At 40.9% G+C, this 18964-nt stretch overlaps 2 protein-coding genes across 7 annotated transcripts in view; one reads left to right on the top strand and one right to left on the bottom strand.

The window, feature by feature from the left end:
- The window catches only part of MED12L (mediator complex subunit 12L), a 355795-nt gene that overhangs the window by 41072 nt on the left and 295759 nt on the right, over positions 1-18964 (bottom strand). For all 6 annotated transcript variants that reach the window (XM_061168108.1, XM_061168109.1, XM_061168111.1 and 3 more), the window contains 10 exons: positions 15046-15245; positions 11966-12154; positions 10929-11003; positions 10623-10813; positions 9639-9800; positions 6852-6963; positions 3944-4033; positions 2836-2945; positions 2504-2639; positions 1551-1712 (listed from right to left, as the gene is read on the bottom strand). In XM_061168108.1, the coding sequence (XP_061024091.1) occupies positions 1551-1712; positions 2504-2639; positions 2836-2945; positions 3944-4033; positions 6852-6963; positions 9639-9800; positions 10623-10813; positions 10929-11003; positions 11966-12154; positions 15046-15245 (1427 nt within the window). The remainder of the gene's footprint in view (positions 1-1550; positions 1713-2503; positions 2640-2835; positions 2946-3943; positions 4034-6851; positions 6964-9638; positions 9801-10622; positions 10814-10928; positions 11004-11965; positions 12155-15045; positions 15246-18964) is intronic.
- The window catches only part of P2RY12 (purinergic receptor P2Y12), a 50559-nt gene continuing 33499 nt past the window's right edge, over positions 1905-18964 (top strand). The window contains exon 1 of the mRNA XM_061168130.1: positions 1905-2033. The gene's annotated coding sequence lies outside the window, so the exon portion shown is untranslated. The remainder of the gene's footprint in view (positions 2034-18964) is intronic.

The following is an 18964-nucleotide window of genomic DNA, read 5'->3' as shown; positions in this document are numbered from 1 at the left end:
ACACACACTCTTCCATGGGTGGCTTCATCCAAAACCACGGCTCGGTTAACCACCTGTATTTTGACTGTTTCCTAGTATCTGTCTTGACATTAGAGCTCTTTCCTGGGTGCCAAGACCACGCATCCAAACGGGTTCCAGATGTGTCGCCAGTGGGAAGGACAGAGGTGCAAGGTCAACCTGCGCCTGACTCTAGAGTCTTCTCCCTCCACAGCTGCGTGGGTATCCGTACAGGGCTCTCTGCTTTACTGAAGAGTTGCATTTTGCCTGTGAGCTACAGTCTCTCAGGCCTTTGCATAAACACTTCCCTTTGCCTGTACCACACTTTGCCTACCTCCTGGCTAACTCTTATTCATCCAAAAATGATATGTCAGTTTTCCTGAGGATCCTGCTCGGACTACCTATCCCTCATCTGAGTATGATGGGTCTTTCTCAGGGTCCTCTAACATTCTGCACCAAGACACACAAATCTCACAACATGGTGTGTGTTAGCCGTTTGGTCGTGGCCGACTCTTTGTGACCCCATGGATGGGACTGTAGCCCACACCAGGCTCCTCTGTCCTTGGAATTCTCCAGATAAGAACACCAGAGTGGGTCTCCATTTCCTTTTCCAGGGGATCTTTCCAACCCAGGGATCGAACCCGCATCTTTTGTGTCTCCTGCATTGGCAGGCAGGTTCTTTTACCACTGTGTCACGTGGGGAGCATGACACAGTAATTGTCTACCTACGTCCCCTTAAGGGTAGGAGCTCTGCCCTTCATCTCTGTTATCCTGGAACCCCACAGCTGTTCAATGATCACTGAAAGCATAACAGACAGTGTTCCTCGTGTTTTGGGCTTCCCAGGTGATGCAGTGGTAGAGAATCCGCAGGCCAGTGCAGAAGATGCAGGAGACTTGGGTTCAATCCCCAGGTTGGGAAGATCTCCTGCAGTAGGAAATGGCCACCCACTCCAGTTTTCTTGCCTAGAATACTCTAGTATTCTCCCACGGAAATCCCATGGACAGAGGAGCCTTGGGCTATAATCCATTGGGTTGCAAAGAGTCAGACATGACTGAGCAACTGAACTCAGTTTTAGAGCTTTAGACTGACTCAAGTTTTAGAGAACCATATTTAATATCTTATAGATCAAGTGTTCATTAAATGTTGTTCAGCTGATAGGAAAATAAAGTGCTATCACTTAAAAAAATTTTAAACAGCTTTAAATTTTAAAGCCATGTAAATTTTAAATTTTAAACTATATGGAGACTTTTATCAATACAAATTTTTTAATCTACCAAACATAGTCCTTTTTTTCTTTTTTTAAACAAGGTTTTACTTACTTTTCCCTTGATGGGCTTCAAAAATTCACTTAAATTCAGGAAAACATTTAAATGAAGATCTTCAACATCATTATCTGTATGATAATGCCAAAGACTACTGCATTTAAATGACAAGGATATGTTTTAAAAAATCAAGAAACAATAAAATTAAGATATTTCATATGCCCTATAGGAAGACAAGAAAGTATAAGTGTATGTATTTATATACATAAGGAACAAACATTTACTCTTGCCTGTTTTTTATCTATAGAATCAAATCCAGCAATTTTGTTTCCCTTTGTGTCAATCAAGGAGCCCATCGGTTCACAGGTAATGATGTCACATGTCTGTTTCGGCAAAGGTAACAGCTGTCGAACTTTGTCAATACTTTCTGACCGCTTGTCCCCCAGCTCTTTCTGAAAAAGAGAGACAGTGAGAGAGACAGAAGTGAGACAGAAATTGTTAACAAAGGAGGAAGTTCCCCTATGAAACATTTCCTTTTCATAGCTGGAATGTTCTTTAACCTTCAACAGGGTCTAGGGGGCAGCTCTCATCGACAGTGATGCATATGTTTCATTTCTTCTATTTAAGTAGAAAATAGAACACACATGAAGGCGCCCTTGTTACACAACAAACATCACAGTGCTGAAATGACAAAAACCCAGAGCCGTATTTGCAACCCGAGGACAGGAGCCGCGGCACGGAACACGTTCTCCAATCCACAGTCAGGCCGCAAGGTAACCATTGGCTGTTTTATTAGTAAGGTCATCTGATATATTAATTTTTTTCCTGCATTGTTCATTTGTAGCTTATTTTAAAAACTGTGTTAGGGGCCAGGCAAATGAATTGAATTTAGAAATAGCAATGCAAATGCTTAATATTCAACTGCATGTTGCCAGTGGGAGATGAAGTTTATCCTGAATCTAATGTTGGCATTTTGGTTACATATTTGATAACAGACTTCTACAGTCCCTTAAAAAATCAAATATGTTTTATGAGTTTAATTATTTTAAGAAAAATCTTCAAGCTATATATACTTCTAACTTCGGGGTACTGAGATGCTGAGGTAAAACTAACAGCAAAATAATCACCTGATATTAAGTTGAATGTGAAAAATAATGTCTGATTTAAGGAGTAATAAAATAACGTGCGCTAAATGACAAATCCAGAAACCACGTGAACTCCTAAGCAGAGGCCACAAACTTACTTTCAGTTTCTTGACTAAGTTCATGTATGCGCGTTTGTTCTCTTCAGATCCCCCTGGGGATGCATTCGACAGGTCAGAGGCCAAGGTCCCATTGATTAAAACACCCAGCATGTCAAGAACTGTTGTGAATAACTCACTAGGAGGAGAAAGAAAAGATAGGCACCTTAAAGCAAAACCAAGGTACTGCTGACTAACTGAGCAATTTTATTTAAGGCATAGAGCTGTTAATGGTAGCCTAAGAGTGTCTGATGTGGAAGAATCTGTGGCCAGGTTATGAACGCCTCCACTACACATCTATGAAACAGAGCCACTGGGAAATGATAAGAACCTACTTGTTAGTATGCATGTCAACGGTTCCAGAAGTGATGATCTGCAGGAGGAGAAGCGCCCAGTCTGTGGTCCACTGGGTGCTCCTCTGCACCGTGTCAAACATTCCTCCCACCTAGCACATAAGAAAATACGATGAGAAAAACCAGCATAGTGTTGCAAAAACCACCACCACCACTTTACACAAGGCTACGGGTTATCCTGTCTTCTCTGTCAACTAGCTATGTATTTGCCTGTCTTTTTGGTTCCGTTAGCACACGAGCTGGTCACTCAGGGGAAAGAAAGGAGGAGGTATAGAGTGTAGACACGTCATCAACAGGAATTAAAATTAGCTCTCTGTTGTTCCTAAAATTTCATGATATTCAGTTTCATTATGTAACTTTCATCCAATTAAATCTGAACAGACGCAAACTGCGTGACTCAGTATATACAAATTCTGTGTTGTAGTTACTACTGAATCTAAGCCTGTTGTCATAATTAACACCTGGAAAGAGCCAGTAACACAGAAGTGATGATGAGTGGAAGGCCTGGCCCTTAGGACTGCTCGTTCACGAGTGGGAATTAATATTAAGTATCAGGCAAGCCATCCTTCACAGTAGCTTTTATCTGGTCTTGTGCATTGAGAAAAGGAAGAGTCAAAAGAATCCGCCGGAGAAGGAAATGTTAAATTTCTATAAAGCTCGCCTATGGGATTTCTCTTTATGTTCAATTTGATGGAAAGTTTGATAACATTTTGACTTAAAGAACATTTTAATAGTTTTTAAGCAAGTAGAGTAGAAGCTAATGCTCACCTCAAGTCAGTACTTCCCTAAGACCTACGCTTGGCACAAACGGAAACAAGAGAGAGAGAGAGAGAGAGAGAGAGACACCGGGGGTGGGATGCAGAAGCCGAGACGACACCAAAAATATCCACTCTTATCTAGAAGCCAGACCAGACAGGAAGGACAGTGGCCAGGAAAACAGAAGGTCGGAGAGCCAAGGAAGCAGTAGAGAGAGCAAACAGTGGGCTTCACCTTGTAATGGAGACTGTGACCACGGCAGGAGTGGAAAGCCGGAGTTATTTTCACATGAAGATAAATTTAATGGAGGAAAGACACTGGAAGGGTCTCTTACCAAATTGAGGCGGAGCTGCAACGCCTCATGCATCATCTGCCGTGCTTTGATGTCATCCTGGTATCGTTCTTCTCTCCAGTTACTTAAAATCTAAACCAGAAAATAAATGAACACAAACCCCAATACTTGTTTTCCCTGTTAAATTTGACTTTTCTCGTATTTAAAGTTAAACTGAGTTTTTAAGTGATGAAGACAACTTCTTAGTTTAATAAATTAAAAAAAGGGGGGGCGGATAAAATTTTGCTTTCCTCCCCTTCCTCCACACAGATAGGAATATAGCTATTTTTTGTTTGTTATCTAATTATATATCCTGTTAAGAAAAATCTTATGTAATTACATACACTGTTGATAAGTCTTGGGAAATGCTTTAGAGGATCATAAAGTTAAGCATTAACAAAGATAAAGAATATTTTAAAAATACATCATTACATTGGTCTTATAAAGATAAGTGTAAAGATAAAGGGGCTTCCCAGGTGAGTTAGCAGTAAAGAATCTGCCTGCCAATGAAGGAGGTGTGGGTTCGATCCCTGGGTTGTGAAGATACCCTGGAGAAGGAAATAGCAACCCACTATTTCCAATATTTCTGCCTGGAAAATCCCATGGACAGAAGAGCCTGGCAGGCTACAGTCCATTGGGTCGCAAAAGAGTCAGACATGACTTGGTGACTACACCACCACCATAAAGATAAAGAGAAACAGAATTACATTTTATATCAGTCTTCTCTTATATTTCTAGGGACAGGCTGTGAATCCTAGCAAATACATTATTCTGATGTTTCATTGAAGGGGAGACTTGCTAGTCAATAAACTTGTCTTCCTTGATAAAGGTAATGTAACCAACTTTGAAAAATGTGACATCTTGGACATCAGCCGAGTTGCATACCAATTTATTAAATAAATGTTTCCTCACTTATTCAGACAAATGCTGGGGAAGAGACAGGTTGCTTAGGAAAGGCAAACCACAAGTGGGAAATTCCCGAATCAGATGTATAAGCAAAAAAGAAAAAAAAGTGCTCTGAAGTAGGGCATATACTGAGAATCATCTCAAAAGAGCTGAAATGAGTCATATGCAGAAGTAACTGAGTCCAAAAGACGATCTGTGAGTACGCCACATGGCAGATGTGGAGCGCTTCTCAGACCTCATCAAAAGATACGGAAGAATCTCCCCCAAGGCAGGTGAAGGCTGCAAGGCAGTTTAAAAAAGCCCACAAGCTGTCATGGAGCTGACATTCTGGTAGTAGGACAAATCAAAGTAAGCAGAGCAAGTGGTAAGAATCACGACAAGGTGACAGAGAACGACTGTGGTCCTTTTAGAGAGTGATGGGGGTGGAACTCAGGGAGGGGAGGGGACTAAGGCGGTGAGGGCTGAGCAGAGATCTGCTGAACTGAGGGATCGGGCCATGTCGATGCCTCCCAGGGAAGGGGAGAAAGGCTCTGCAACAAGAAGACGCTTGGCGAGATCAAGGAACAGCAACATGGTCACTGCGTACAGAATGGAGTGAGGAAGGCCAGGTCAGGCAAGAAGCGAGACAGAGGTGGGAGCAGGGACAAGTCATGGGGGTCACATAAGCCTCTACGGGGAAGTGTCATTCCAGGTATGGTCAGAAACAGGGGTTTCCCAGGTGGTGCTACTGGTAAAGAATGTGCCTGCCAATGCAGGGGACGAGAGGGACACAGGTTTGATCCCTGGGTTGCGAAGAGCCCCTGGAGAATCCCATGAACAGAGGAGCCTGGCAGGCTCCAGTCCACGAGGTCACAAAGAGCCACACACAATCGAGCACAAGCATGTGCACACACACACACAATAAGAAACACTGCAACATTTGGGCACCAGAAAAACATGTGGTTTACACTTTAAGAGGATCACTCTGGCTGTGGTGCAGAGATAAATCTCACATATCCAAAAGGTAGCAGATGATTAGAGAACCGAATAAGGGTCTTGTTCAGGTTCATCCAGTACCATTAACGAAGACACAGGGTCTAGAATCAGCAGCCCTGTGGGAGGCCTCCGTTAGGCACTGCTGTAGGATAAAACACCCCACAGAAGCAATCTACCCGCTCTTCCCCATTTTGTACTTTCAAATTCCAGTTTGATCACTCAGTTTCCTTATGGCACACAGAACATAAGTGTTTCAAATAGTGACCATGAGAATCACAGCTGGTGGAAAGGCAAAGTCCAAAGTCTTTGTAAATGAACTAAAAATGCCTTCTGATTTAGCAACGAGTATCTTGTGCCCTGGGACTCCCCAGGTGGGGTTCACGGTATAGAACCTGCCCGCCAACGCCTGAGACTCACGAGACGCAGGTTCAATCCCTGGGTTGGGAAGACCCCTGAGGTGGACAAGGCAGTCCACGCCAGTATTCTTGCCTAGAGAATCCCATGGACAGGGAAGCCTGATGGGTTACAGTCCATAGGGTTGCAAAGAGTCAGATACAACCAACGCGATGTAGCATGTGCAAGCATGCAGACATCCTGTGCCCTACACCAGCATCTCTCTGGTTCTGGCAGCTAAGCTGAGCTTTGAACCTACAGAGCTCACGCTGAGACCTTCCCTGCCATGTGGAAGCCCAGCAGAAGACCTGGGGAGCGGGCAGGCTCTCTGTTACTGACATGAGCCCTGCAACACGGACTGCTCCAGGACCTCACCTAAGAGGCAGAGTCCGGAGAAGGAGCAGGTATGACCAAGTTATGTGCAATCTGCAAAATGTGACTTTTATAGACATCTGTCCAATGCCTGACCTCAGGGTGGCCAGAAGGCCAGGTGGGAGAACAGGACGTGGGTGGTGCTTTCCTGCATCTCATCAAAACATGCTTTGCCCTTATTAGTTTAAGCTCAGTGTTTGAAAGGGAAACAAATGAATGCCATTAGGAAAATACTTGCCTAGCTCAATATTCTACTGTACTTTACCTGGTTAACTTGATTCTGCAGAGATGTTAGAAGGCCTTCTCGTTGTTCATCTTGTCCCTTAAGGCAGGTAAGGACCAGTGAGAGGAATGGTTGTTGACTCAAGAGAGACATACTACAAAGGAAGTGATAAGAGCAGATCGAGTTAGAAAGAACAGATTACTTCCTGCGCAGCACTGGCTTCCTGCCCTCGGGTCACCGGCTCTTATTTATTCTAATATTAGAAAAGCGAGGGAAGTAGTAAATAGCCAAGACTGCTTGAAAAGTTAAATCATATCTCTGACTAATAAGGTTTAAAACCACCGTAATACTTCTAAATAATTTAATATTGTTCTCTTGCCCTTGAAGGCATCTGCAGACGAGCATAAATTCATACTGCATCTCAGTGGGGGGTCAGGGGAGTGGGAAGGAAGCAGCGAATGCATGGTTTGTATCAGTAAACTGAACTTAAAGACACACAGCAGGAGGAATATCACTGTATACACAGAATAAAAAGAAAAACTTTTAAACTTCTCTCACACAGTATTTGTATTTTGTTGTTTAGTCACTAAAGTCACGTCTGATTCTTTGCAATCCCGTCTACTTTAGTCCACCAGGCTCCTCTGCCCATGAGATTTTCCAGGCAAGAATACTGGAATGGCTTGCCATTTCCTTTTTCAGGGGATCTTCTCGACCCAGGGAGCAAGCCTGTCTCCTGTCTGGCCGGCAGTCTTTACCCCTGAGCCACCAGCCGTCTTTCAGGGTCCAGGAAATGGGCCTGGTAGGACTGCAATGCTTGTGCTGTTTTTCAGCACGTTTCTCAAGACCAGTTAGACGGGCATTGAGTAGAACTGAGATGAGCACCGAGGTCTGAGGCCTCCAGAACCACTCTGCCTGCCAGAGGCCTAGCGCACAGCTCCACTCCACTCCACAGGCTGGACTTGCAAAAGAGTTTCAAGATACTTGATTTGCAAAATTTATTTTAAATTGGTATTTTAGTCTTATTTCTTACATGATCAGAAGCGGCTGACATGTTGATAAACTAATTTTGCTACAATGCAAAGAAAGATTTCTTAAAATGAGATCGAGGTCAAAATATTTCAATCCGCTTCATTTTACAGTAGCAGAGCTTAGAGAGACTGACTTATTTAGGAAGAGCCGTCTTCAATCTCTGCAACAGCATCTAGGATTCCTGTGGGAAGTGAGACAATGGACAGGCCATCGTTAGCCTATCAACTCTGAGAATTAAAACTGAGTTATCTGGTTGGTTAATAAATACTGGCAAAGGGGATGAAGCAACCAGATGCCAAGCAACACATGTGCAAAGCTAGGCCAATACCAGAATGTACTTTAGTTAAGAGCACAGACTCAGAGGCCAGACCACCTGGGTTTCAGCTTCACACCTCCTTAGCTGCGTGTCCTTGAGAAATGTATTTAACTTTCTAGTGCCTCAGTTTCTCCTTCTGTAAAAAGGACATAATGAAAGCACCTCAGTATGACTGCTGGGAGATTTTAAAAGTTCACAGACGTATGTAATGAGTCCTATACTGAGGCCAACATTTCATAAGGGCTTAGTAAATGGCAGCTACAGATTAGGGCATTAGAAATCATTATTGATTAGAGCATAAGAAACCCAAAATGTTCAGAATGCTCAGAATTTTTTATTTTTCAATGTCAGGAATTTCCTTTTACCTCTGAGGTGCTAAATTCATCATGGTTTTACATTAGAATGTGTTTATGTTCTTTTTCAGTAACATAATCATTTTTCTAATAGAACTACTTAAACCTTTTCCAGGCCATAAAACTTAAAAAAACATTCAACTTGGAGGATTCCACTTGGAGGATCCTATATATTAGGATCTAGCCTAATATATATAGGCTAAAATAAGAGCCCTAAATGTTAAAAATATTAGTAACTTATTTCAGGGTGCAGCATGACAGAAGTATAAATTATTCCATGAAATTTAAGCATAAGTACCTAAATAACAAGAAAAAAAACCCAAACAACTGTTGAATACAGGGACTGTGGATATATAGATCTGATTCAGCAGGTCTGAAGCAGAGCTGAGAAGTATTTTTAATAGTGCAGCAGTGATTAGGGAACACAGGCAGAACTGAATGCTAGTGTATTACAGATTATAATCTGGAAACTTTATGTAACAGGACTTGGCCTATCAGATTATTTTCAATTCCATACAAAGACGAAATTTCAGTGGACTCTCAGTACAATGACTGTAACACACCTAGATAGCGCAGTAAAAAGCAGAGACATCACTTTGCAGGCAAAGGTCCATATAGCCAAAGCTATGTTCTGTCCAGTAGTCGTGTATGAATGTGTGAGTTGGACCATAAAGAAGGCTGAGGGCAGAAGAATTGATGCCTTCAAATTGTGGTGCTAGAAAAAGACTCCTGAGAGTCCCCTGGAATGCAAGGAGATCAAACCAGTCAATCCTAAAGGAAATCAACTCTGAACGTTCATTGGAAGGACTGATGCTGAAGCTCCAATACTTCAGCCACCTGATACAAAGAGTCGACTCATTGGAAAAGACCCTGATGCTGGGAAAGATCGAGGGCTAGCCAAGTATGGGGTGGCAGAGGATGAGATGGTTAGATGGCATCACAGACAAAATGGACATGAATTTGAGCAAACTCCAGGAGACAGTGGAGGACAGAGGGGCCTGGCATGCTGTAGCCGACGGGGTCGCAGAGAGTCAGACATGATTAGCAACTCTTAATAACCACCAACAACAGAGTACAATGAGCACGTGCATTCTTTAACCTCTCACAAAGAAACAAATCTTCCAGCCATACCTTTTCTGCTTTTGTCTGTCTCTTTCCTTTTTGGAAGAAGAGCCCAAGTGCTGTCCTTTCTCCAGCTCCTCCCCAGCTGCTTTCAACACTCTCCCCTGCACAGAAGTCGGCAGCCTGGCAATGAGGGGCGCCACCAGCCACACTCCCCTGCGCTCGGAGGAACTAAAATTGGAAATAGGTGTTATACCCATGGGGGCATCCCTCTGCTCTGCTCTCAAGTTCTGGGAGAAACTCCAGAGCGAAACTTACATTCACAGGACACATGGGTTATTCTAACATTTGCCTTTTGCTTCTAGACTGTTTCCTCTCACCAAATACCAGACATTTCCACACACTCTTTGTGCTTATGGAAAGCACCAAAAGCTGGGATTCTGCGAGGGTACTATAGCTCAACTTTTTTTTTTAAGTCTGGAAAAGTGTTTTTCTATGATTCTGGCTTTCTGAACACTGACAGTCCTTTTGTCTAGCAAGCAATATGCCTTTCTGTCATGGCTAAAATATGAAATGTTCTGATCACATTTAAGCATATAAATAACCAATTTCTAAAGTTTCAAAATTCACCAGTTATACTTTACACCAAAAGGATGAAATAAAAGTCTATCTGCCTTTGGTAATTATCATTTTAGCAAAACTGCCAATTAAAAAAGATGGCAGAAAGAGTGTTTCCTCTATTAGGAATACCACGGAACAGGGCAGCCTCAAGGCACATGAAAGAAATTCACCCCTCTGGAACGTCACCCGCGGTTCCCAGGAGCCTGGGCCTGCTTAGCCGCATATGTAGAATGCTCAGCTTCCATGCAGCCCAGCAGCATGGTCCTTCAACATATTAAATCATGATAATGGATACTTACAAGCAATTATTTTCCTCACATTCCTGCAGCTTTATGAGGAAAAAGTCTGCATTATCCAAGTAAAATGTGCAGTTATATGTGAACAATGAATGACAGCTTTGTAGAAAAAAAAACCACAGGAAAAAAAAAGTACCTTAGAAATGTCTTTATTCCATTCTGTCTCGTGCCGCCTGTATCAGTACTTCCAATCCCGTTTGGGTTGAAGAGGCCCATGCCAGCGTTAGAAGCGTTATTGTTTAGGTCAGCCGACTGCTGGAATACCTCTATCGTTGCTTTGGCGATATTGTCCAGCAGGTTGTTCATTTCAGCCACCGAACCAGAGCCCTGGAGTCAGACATGAGAAAACAAGCACGCCTGTGTTTCACTTTATCCACAAGCATCGACTGTGTTGCTTTCCATAAAATGTCACGCACACTCGTGCTTTCATTAATATACTCACAGGGTCCTTCAAGCACTGCTTGATCATTAACTGCAGCTCCAGCCAGGACTGCCTCAGCGTCCACTGCTCAAGATTCTGGGGAAAATGGAGTCAGCACGTTAAGAATACCAAATATGTCTTAAAGTGTAAGAATCCCCTGCAGTATTCTCTTTCTCAAAACAAACAAGATCACACACAATAAAGGGATTCATACGACACAGAAGGCTTCCAAGTCTATTACATACGCTCATTATAGAGACAAGGGAAAAAACAGCGACATTAAAATAACGTGCCTTACTCAGCTGGGCATTGGAAATGAATACGACAATCATTTATTCTCCCAAAGTCTATCTAAAGAACTCCATTACAAAATGATTTTGATATTTTATGAATAACATCATGAAGACAGTCCTTCTACAAAGCTTATTTCTCATGTAAACACAATAAATATTGACACGAATTAACATATCTGCATTTATAGATACATAATGGCTGTAAACAACTTGCAGTTTGCGTATTTACCCAGCAATAAAGTGTGGCTGTTACACAAGATGGAAAATTGGGGGAATAAAAATCAGAATTAATTAAAGTTAAGAATTAGCTAGCAATGAATCAGCCATGGATTTACATGTGTTCATTCCCCTTCCCGATCCCCCCTCCCACCTCCGTCCCCATCCCATCCCTCTGGGTCTTCCCAGTTCACCAGCCCTGAGCACTTGTCTCACGCATCCAGCCTGGGCTGGTGATCTGTTTCACCCTTGATAGTATACTTGTTTCAATGCTCTTCTCTCAGAACATCCCACCCTCGCCTTCTCCCACAGAGTCTAAAAGTCTGTTCTGTATATCCGTGTCTCTTTTTCTGTTTTGCATATAGGGTTATCGTTACCATCTTTATGGCAAAAACCACTACAATATAAAATAAAAATAAAATAAAATTCAAAAAAAAAAAAAAAAAGAATTAGCTAGCAATGACAAAAAGAGAGTCAGTAACTCCTGTTACAAACACAAAGAATGTGTCAAAATGACAGAAACACAGTCTTTAGAGTATTTTCACTCACCTGAAGAATGCGTTTAATATGCTGTCTCTGGAGGTTCTCCCCCTCCGTACATTCCTTAATGCCATGAGGATAACAGATCAGCTGCAATAATTTCTGTGCTTGCATATTTGAGAGCACAGGGTCCAGAATAAGTTCTTTGTCTGTGCATAATCTCTCAGGTTCTTTTAAACAATGTTCTCCTACCCATTCCTAAAAATAAGATGGCAATTAGATTGTACTAAACTCATGGCCCATAACAGAAAGCGGACAGGGAATTTTCCATTTAGAAAATAATAGATGGAAAAAGTAGGAGGGAAAAGGCTTAGAAATTTTCCAGTATTTTGACTTCTTAAAAGTATAAAGCAGAATCTTGGTCACAAAATTTTTTTAAAAAAGGAATGCAAGAAAGAAATATGCAAAAAAAAAAAAAAAGGAGGTGTGGGAGAAAGCTCAGTATGCATGTTCAGTTGGAGAATGAAACTTTGCTCTAAGTACTGTTTCGTAATCATTTTTTTTTAACTTGCTAGTAACAGTAGTGATTCTATATTATAATATAGAACGGAATGCACTGTAATATACCCCCACTGAATAGATAGGACATAGTAATAACACTGAGAAAACTGTCTTCCTTTTTGATATCATTGTGAATAATGTTACCTTTCTAAATAGTTGTGCACATCTGTTCTCTGTACAATTATGTTCTTAGGATAATTTCTTACACGTATAATTGCTGAAAGAAGGATGATCTGGCTCCATATCACAGCAATTAATCAATCTCAGTAATGCTATCCAGACATCAGTAATTTCTTAAGCATCAAAATGTTTTTAAACTCTCCAGTGTGTACCCACAATTAGAAACCAATGCACAACTCAGCACACTCTCCACATATATATGACTAATAGTTAACTTTTACCATGATTACAGTATGCTTTAAGAAAAACAGGACTCTCTCAACATTATAACAACAGCAAAGTGAAAAAGAGCATATATGGTTATGCCTTTTTTTTAATAGGAAAGGAGAATTTAATAAAAACTGGAAAGATAAATCAGAAAATAATGAAACTGATTACCTGAGGCAGGGAGGAACAGAGTGTAGAAAAGATGAGGGAAAGAGATGCACATCTCTGAGCATGCCCTCTCGCTAGCAGACTGACCTTTGCAGTTGTTTAGCTGTTGCTATTGTTATTTAGCCACTAAGCTGTGTCCCACTCCTGGTGACCCCGCGGACTGGAGCCCACCAGGCTCCACTGTCCATGGGATTTCCCAGGCAAGAATACTGGAGTGGGCTGCCATTTCCTTCTCCAGGGGATCTTCCCCACCCAGGGATCAAACCCACATCTCCTGCATTGGAAGGCAGATTCTTTATTGCTGAGCCACCAGGGAACCCCAGTTGACCTTTGGGAGTATGTTATTCTAAAGACAGATATGGTAGGAAAGAAATCTAAACTGAACACAAGCAAAACAAAATGAAATCAATTCTATTTCAAGTGAGTAATATATCCATACTGAAGAAGAAAGGTCGAATAACTTTTTAACACAATACTGTAAAACCTTAGGGAAAAAAGAATTATAAAATAAGCAAATTCTCAACTCCTTTTAGGAGACTCATTTTTTCATAGTAGTATAGGTGTAGTAATTCTAAAACTACTTCAGGTATATTGTAGAATTCAACAAATCAGTAAATGATTGATGTTATTGGTATCCAGGACTCTTATTATGGAAGAGAGCACTTTCAACACAGTTTGAAGGGATGCTAACAAAAACTTGAGCTGTTTGATCAGAACTGGAGGTATCAGTATAAACTCATGATTATACATACACACATTTATGTATATGGATGCTTTTTTCCCCCAGTTCTGTCTGCTAAAACGGCCTAGAAGCAATAAACGCACATTGCCCACAGCAATAAGCACACACAGAACTCAGACCTTGATTTGTAAACACCATCTTCTTCTAAATAGAACCAAGCTTCCGTGAAAAGATGAGTAATTCTAGTCTGGGGCAGGAAAAATATAAGATAGGGCAGAAAGAAAGAAAATACTTGTTATTGAAAAAAGAGAGAGAGCGAGAGAGATGTGAAAATAACACAAGAGACAGCATGAAAAGGCTTCCACTTCTGGACAAACCTGCAACAGTCTGAACACGAAAAGAACTGAGGACAGCATACTGTGACTTGTGTGGATGACAGATAAGTGGAAGAAAGGAAGGGAAGGCAGAAAAGGCTGGGCTTTTCCTCAGAGGAGAATGCAAACTGATCAATGTGAACACAGCGGAGGAGCTGGGAAAAGCCGCCTTGCAACCATCATAGTCAAGACTGGTTTAGACAAGAATCAAAATGGATGCTCTGTGGGAGGTGAGGGAGTTTGATGAGAAGCAGAAAACCTGCACTGTCTCAGACAGTGTCCCCCAAACTGTCTACTAATTCCAAGGGGGAAAATGATAACCATACAACACAAAAATTATAAAAACCGTACAATGGAGACAGCCTGATCAAAACTACCACCACCAATGAGGTACAAATGGGCCTCAGGTGTCTTCGGATGTGATTACCTGAGAAGAATATAACATATTTCTACAGTATCATGGTGAGGAGTGCATAATCCGACACTAACCTACAGGAAACTTCAGACAAAGCCAAGATTGTTGGGACAACTGACAAAACTGGAATGTGGCCTAGAGGTGAGAAAAACTTAAGATACCAATGCTAAATTTCCTTCCTTTTAAAAACTGTATTTTAGTTATGTTGATAAATGCTGAAATATTAAAAAGTAAAAAAAGAACACTATTCTATCTCCTCTCAAATGCTTAAGTAAAAACATAAGAATTAAAAAGTATATGAGACCATACTCACACACACACACAAATAGAATTATAAAGCAAATACAGTAAAATATTAAAAAATTAGTGAATCTGTGTATAGGGTATACTAGACTTCTTTATAAATTATTACAACTTTTCAGAAAATCTGAAATTATTTCAAAATAAAGTGAGAGGGCAAAAGAGGACTATCTATTTACAAGTTTCCTACAGTATTGGGCCTTTCTCTCCAAAAGAACAGTAATACACTCAAAGTAAAAGGCAAATTAAATCTGAAAAATACCTGTTGACAGATGGTCCTCAGTACATATCGAGCATATTCTCTTAAATTGGCTGTTTCTATGGAAATGCTTTTCCCACAGGATTTTGAATTTTGTGAGGCAGTCCAGATATCCTCAGCATTCCCATCACGTCGTAAACCCCTCATGGTGAAGTCTTCATTTTTTAAAGAGCTGACATTGTTATTGCCAATTTTGGCATCTCCTACATAACAGAATCACAAAAGCAAAATCACAGAAATTCAAAATATTGCCAAATATTTGGGAAATAAATAAGGCAAGCATTCAGAGATTTAAAATACACGAATGGGATCATTATTGCAAAGTAAGTTGTTCAGCAACAAAGAGAAGGGATCAAGACAGTAAATGCTAGAACAGTGAGAAGTTCCATCAGACACGGGAAAAAAAAACAAGTTCAAGGCTCATTTTTTATTTCATTTATAGAATTATACTTTCACCAAACTTGGAAAAGGCCATTATGAATCACACGTAATAATCACAGAACATTGATTTCACCAGTATTTCAAGCACAAATGTATGCAAACTCATTTGACTTAATAGACAAGGAAAAATGGGTTACTCACCCTTCTAGGTGTCCCTTTTTCATTTCTTCTCTTACAATGAATGACTTATTTTCTATCCATAGGTCAAGAGAAAAGTTTTGCCTTAGCCCACCTTACTATCAACTTCTTGACAAGAGAGATTTATTTCCCTGGGAATGGAAAAGGGCAACGCATACTAAGGAGGCCCTGGAAAATAGGGCCTTCATTGAATAACCATGTCCTCCACTTTCCTCTTTGTAAACGTCCGAATTAGGAAACCTCACCTGGTCAACCTCTCATATACTCAGCAAAATGAAGCTCAGGAAAGTGTTTTCCTCACAACAAAGTTCCGGGGGGGGGGGGGGGGGGGGGGGGTGGAAACTGAGCAAAATTACTCAATAGCTGAAAATAAGAAATCTTCTCTAGCCATGAAAGACAAAAATTTGTCATATTTTAAAAGTGAAAAATTAATGTAAATTGGTTTAAAAAAAAAAAAAAAAGATTGCCAAACGGAAACAGAGCCTCCAAACTCTTGTCTATTTACTTACAAAGATCACAAGCATCGAACAGGAAAAATTCCTGTAACCAACAAATGAGTTTAGATAAGGCCCTCACTACTTCACTGTAAGGGAAACCAACCTCAGGTCAGTGCAAAAAGCCTTTTAAAACCCCTAAGTCAATCAAGAAAAACTTTTGAGTCTGTTGAATTTTAAAAATTAGAATCACTTAGTGAATGTTCACTTAAAAAATCTTAAGGGGTGGGGAGGAACACACAATACATTTTAACTCAGTATCTTATCACATATTATCAAACATTTTTCATTCAAATATTTAGGCAAAAAAGCACCAAGTTCACTTCACTCATAGGCATTCATTTAATTCAACAAAGCTCTTCAAAAGTTGGAACAAAGACTGAATTCTACATGTACCAACATTTGGCAGGCTATTTCCAACCTTAGATGATATAAACAACTATTGTTGCTATTGTTATTTAGTCACTCAGTCGTGTCCAACTCTTTACGACCCCATGGACTATAGCCCACCAGGCTCCACTCTCCATGGGATTTCCCCAGCAAGAATACTGGAGTGGGTTGCCATTAACTCCTCCAGGGGATCTTCACGACTCAGGGATTGAACCCGTGTCTCCTGCATCGTCAGGCAGATTCCTTACCACTGAGCCAGCAGGGAAGCCCATAAATATCATGGGCATGCGTGCTCGGTCATGTCTGACTCTTTGCAACCCCATGGACTGTAGCCTGCCAGGCTCCTCCATCTATGGAATTCTCTAGGCAAGTAACAATAGAGTGGGTTGTCATTTCCTATTCCAGGGAATCTTTCTGGCCCAGGGGTAGAACCCATGTCCCCTGAGTTGGCAGGAGTGTTCTTTACCACTGAGCCAGCAGGGAAGCCCTATAAACAACTATTTCCACACCTTAAACTACTAGAGAAATTAGAAATTGAATTCTATAAAACAGTCCTATCTCTCTAACTCAACACAGACCCCAGTGGACAGGAGTTGGGAGAACACTTTGATAAGGACACAGTGAGGCAAATGAACTGCAAAAGCAAGGAGGCAGACACCTCTGCCAGCCCAGTCTAGGAGATCCTTCTTCAGATTAGATGTTAGGGTGACTGAGAAGGTCAGGAAGGCTGTGCTAGGAGCTTCTGCAATGGGAGAGACAACAGAACAGACACAGTGTTCAGTGCCTGCCTGGTCCAAGGGTCTCTTGACTCTTCAACAAGCCTCATCCTGACTTCTCAGACCTGAAGAACCTTCTATCACTTAGGAAGGTGTAGAATCCACCAAGAACTGGGGCCACTTAAAAAGGTCAAGGTAAGGCCATGAGATAAAAACTAAACTGGTGATTAGGCACTGATATTAAAATATGTATACTTAAAGAGGTTGGCAAATTATGCTTGGGATTAAACCAGTCCCACAAATCAAGGGGATAATATAATGTCTCTATGGTACACATTTTGGTTTCTGCTATGAAAATGCCTATCACATATGCATTCACACTTTCAACATTAGCTTGTTGAAAATCTTTCCCTGATGGGCATTAGAAATACCACAGTAAAAAAAAGTCAGTCCCTGACTGCTTAGTCCCTATATTTATCTATTAAATAGAATTGACTGGCCAGCTTTCCTTTCAAACATATTAAAAGTAGAGAAATCTTCCTGAAATGAGCATTTCATGTTGGCAGTACAGTACCAGGAGCTCAGAGCAGAAGTGTGGCCCTCCATGTGGCTCTACCTTTCCATTTCAAATACAGAACCCCTGGGCATTTCAACAGGAGTGTGTGTGTGTGTGTGTGTGTGTGTGTCTCTGTGTGTGTGTGTGTCTGTGTTAAGGTGAACTTTTAAAAGCCTGTTTTATGAAAACTCTTGTTACCTACCCTCATCATCTCCAAACACTACTTAAGTGTTGTTTGTTCAGTCGTGTCTGACTCTTTGCAACCCCATGGACTGTAGCCCACCAGTCTTCTCCATCCATGGGAGAATTCTCCAGGCAAGAATACTGGAGTGGGCTGCCTTTTCCTTCTCCAGGGGATCTTCCCGGCCCAGGGATTGAACCTGGATCTCCTGCATTGCAGGCAGATTCGTTACCATCTGAGCCATCAGGGAAGCCCCAGCACTTCTTAGAGAGAGGTATAAAAGGGTCAGGATACATTCCAAAACATGTTTAAGACTCATCTAAAACACCTCTCAACTCAGCAAATTCAGTTCTTGCCAAAAGGAGTTCTTTTGGAACATAAGAGGTAATTTTTTTAAATTTTTGTTTAGTCAAGAGCAAAAGAGGGTACCTTAAGTTGAAATTAGGCAGTATGAATTCAAGAATCCCTCCCAATCCTTCAAATCCTGAATGGTTTACAGAATAAAAATGTTTTAAGGTACTACACTGCAAATGAACAGAAAAGATAGTACTACTATTCCTGGAGAACACATATCAATAAAGATACAGGGATGTCTTGAACATAAATTATAAATTAAATGAAAAAATCTATTATAAATTAAATGAAAAAAAGTATGATATCTAATACTGATTTATCAACAATATCTATATCATTGTAATTATCACCTGATACATGAAAAAACTAAGGCAGATGGACAGAAACTTTTTCAGGATCACAATGAAAAACTAAGATTAAAACCCAGATTTTCTTGTGTTCTAGTCCAGGAATATAACACAAAATGTAAACCTTTACGCAGATTACCAATTCAACCGAGTTCATCACAAAGTGTGACTTCAGCCAACAACTGAAATCCTAACAACCCCGTGGGCAGCTAAAATGCCACACAAAATAAGTATTTGAATTCCCCCAGAAATGTAAGAAAGGGACAGACTTCTTGGAGTCCAACTGAACATGAACTTGGATAAAG

This window comes from Dama dama, chromosome 19, assembly GCF_033118175.1.
Source record: "Dama dama isolate Ldn47 chromosome 19, ASM3311817v1, whole genome shotgun sequence".
In the NCBI taxonomy this organism is placed as follows: domain Eukaryota; kingdom Metazoa; phylum Chordata; class Mammalia; order Artiodactyla; family Cervidae; genus Dama; species Dama dama.
Note: the sequence above shows the minus strand (reverse complement) of the source record. Positions and strands in the feature narration are given on the sequence as shown.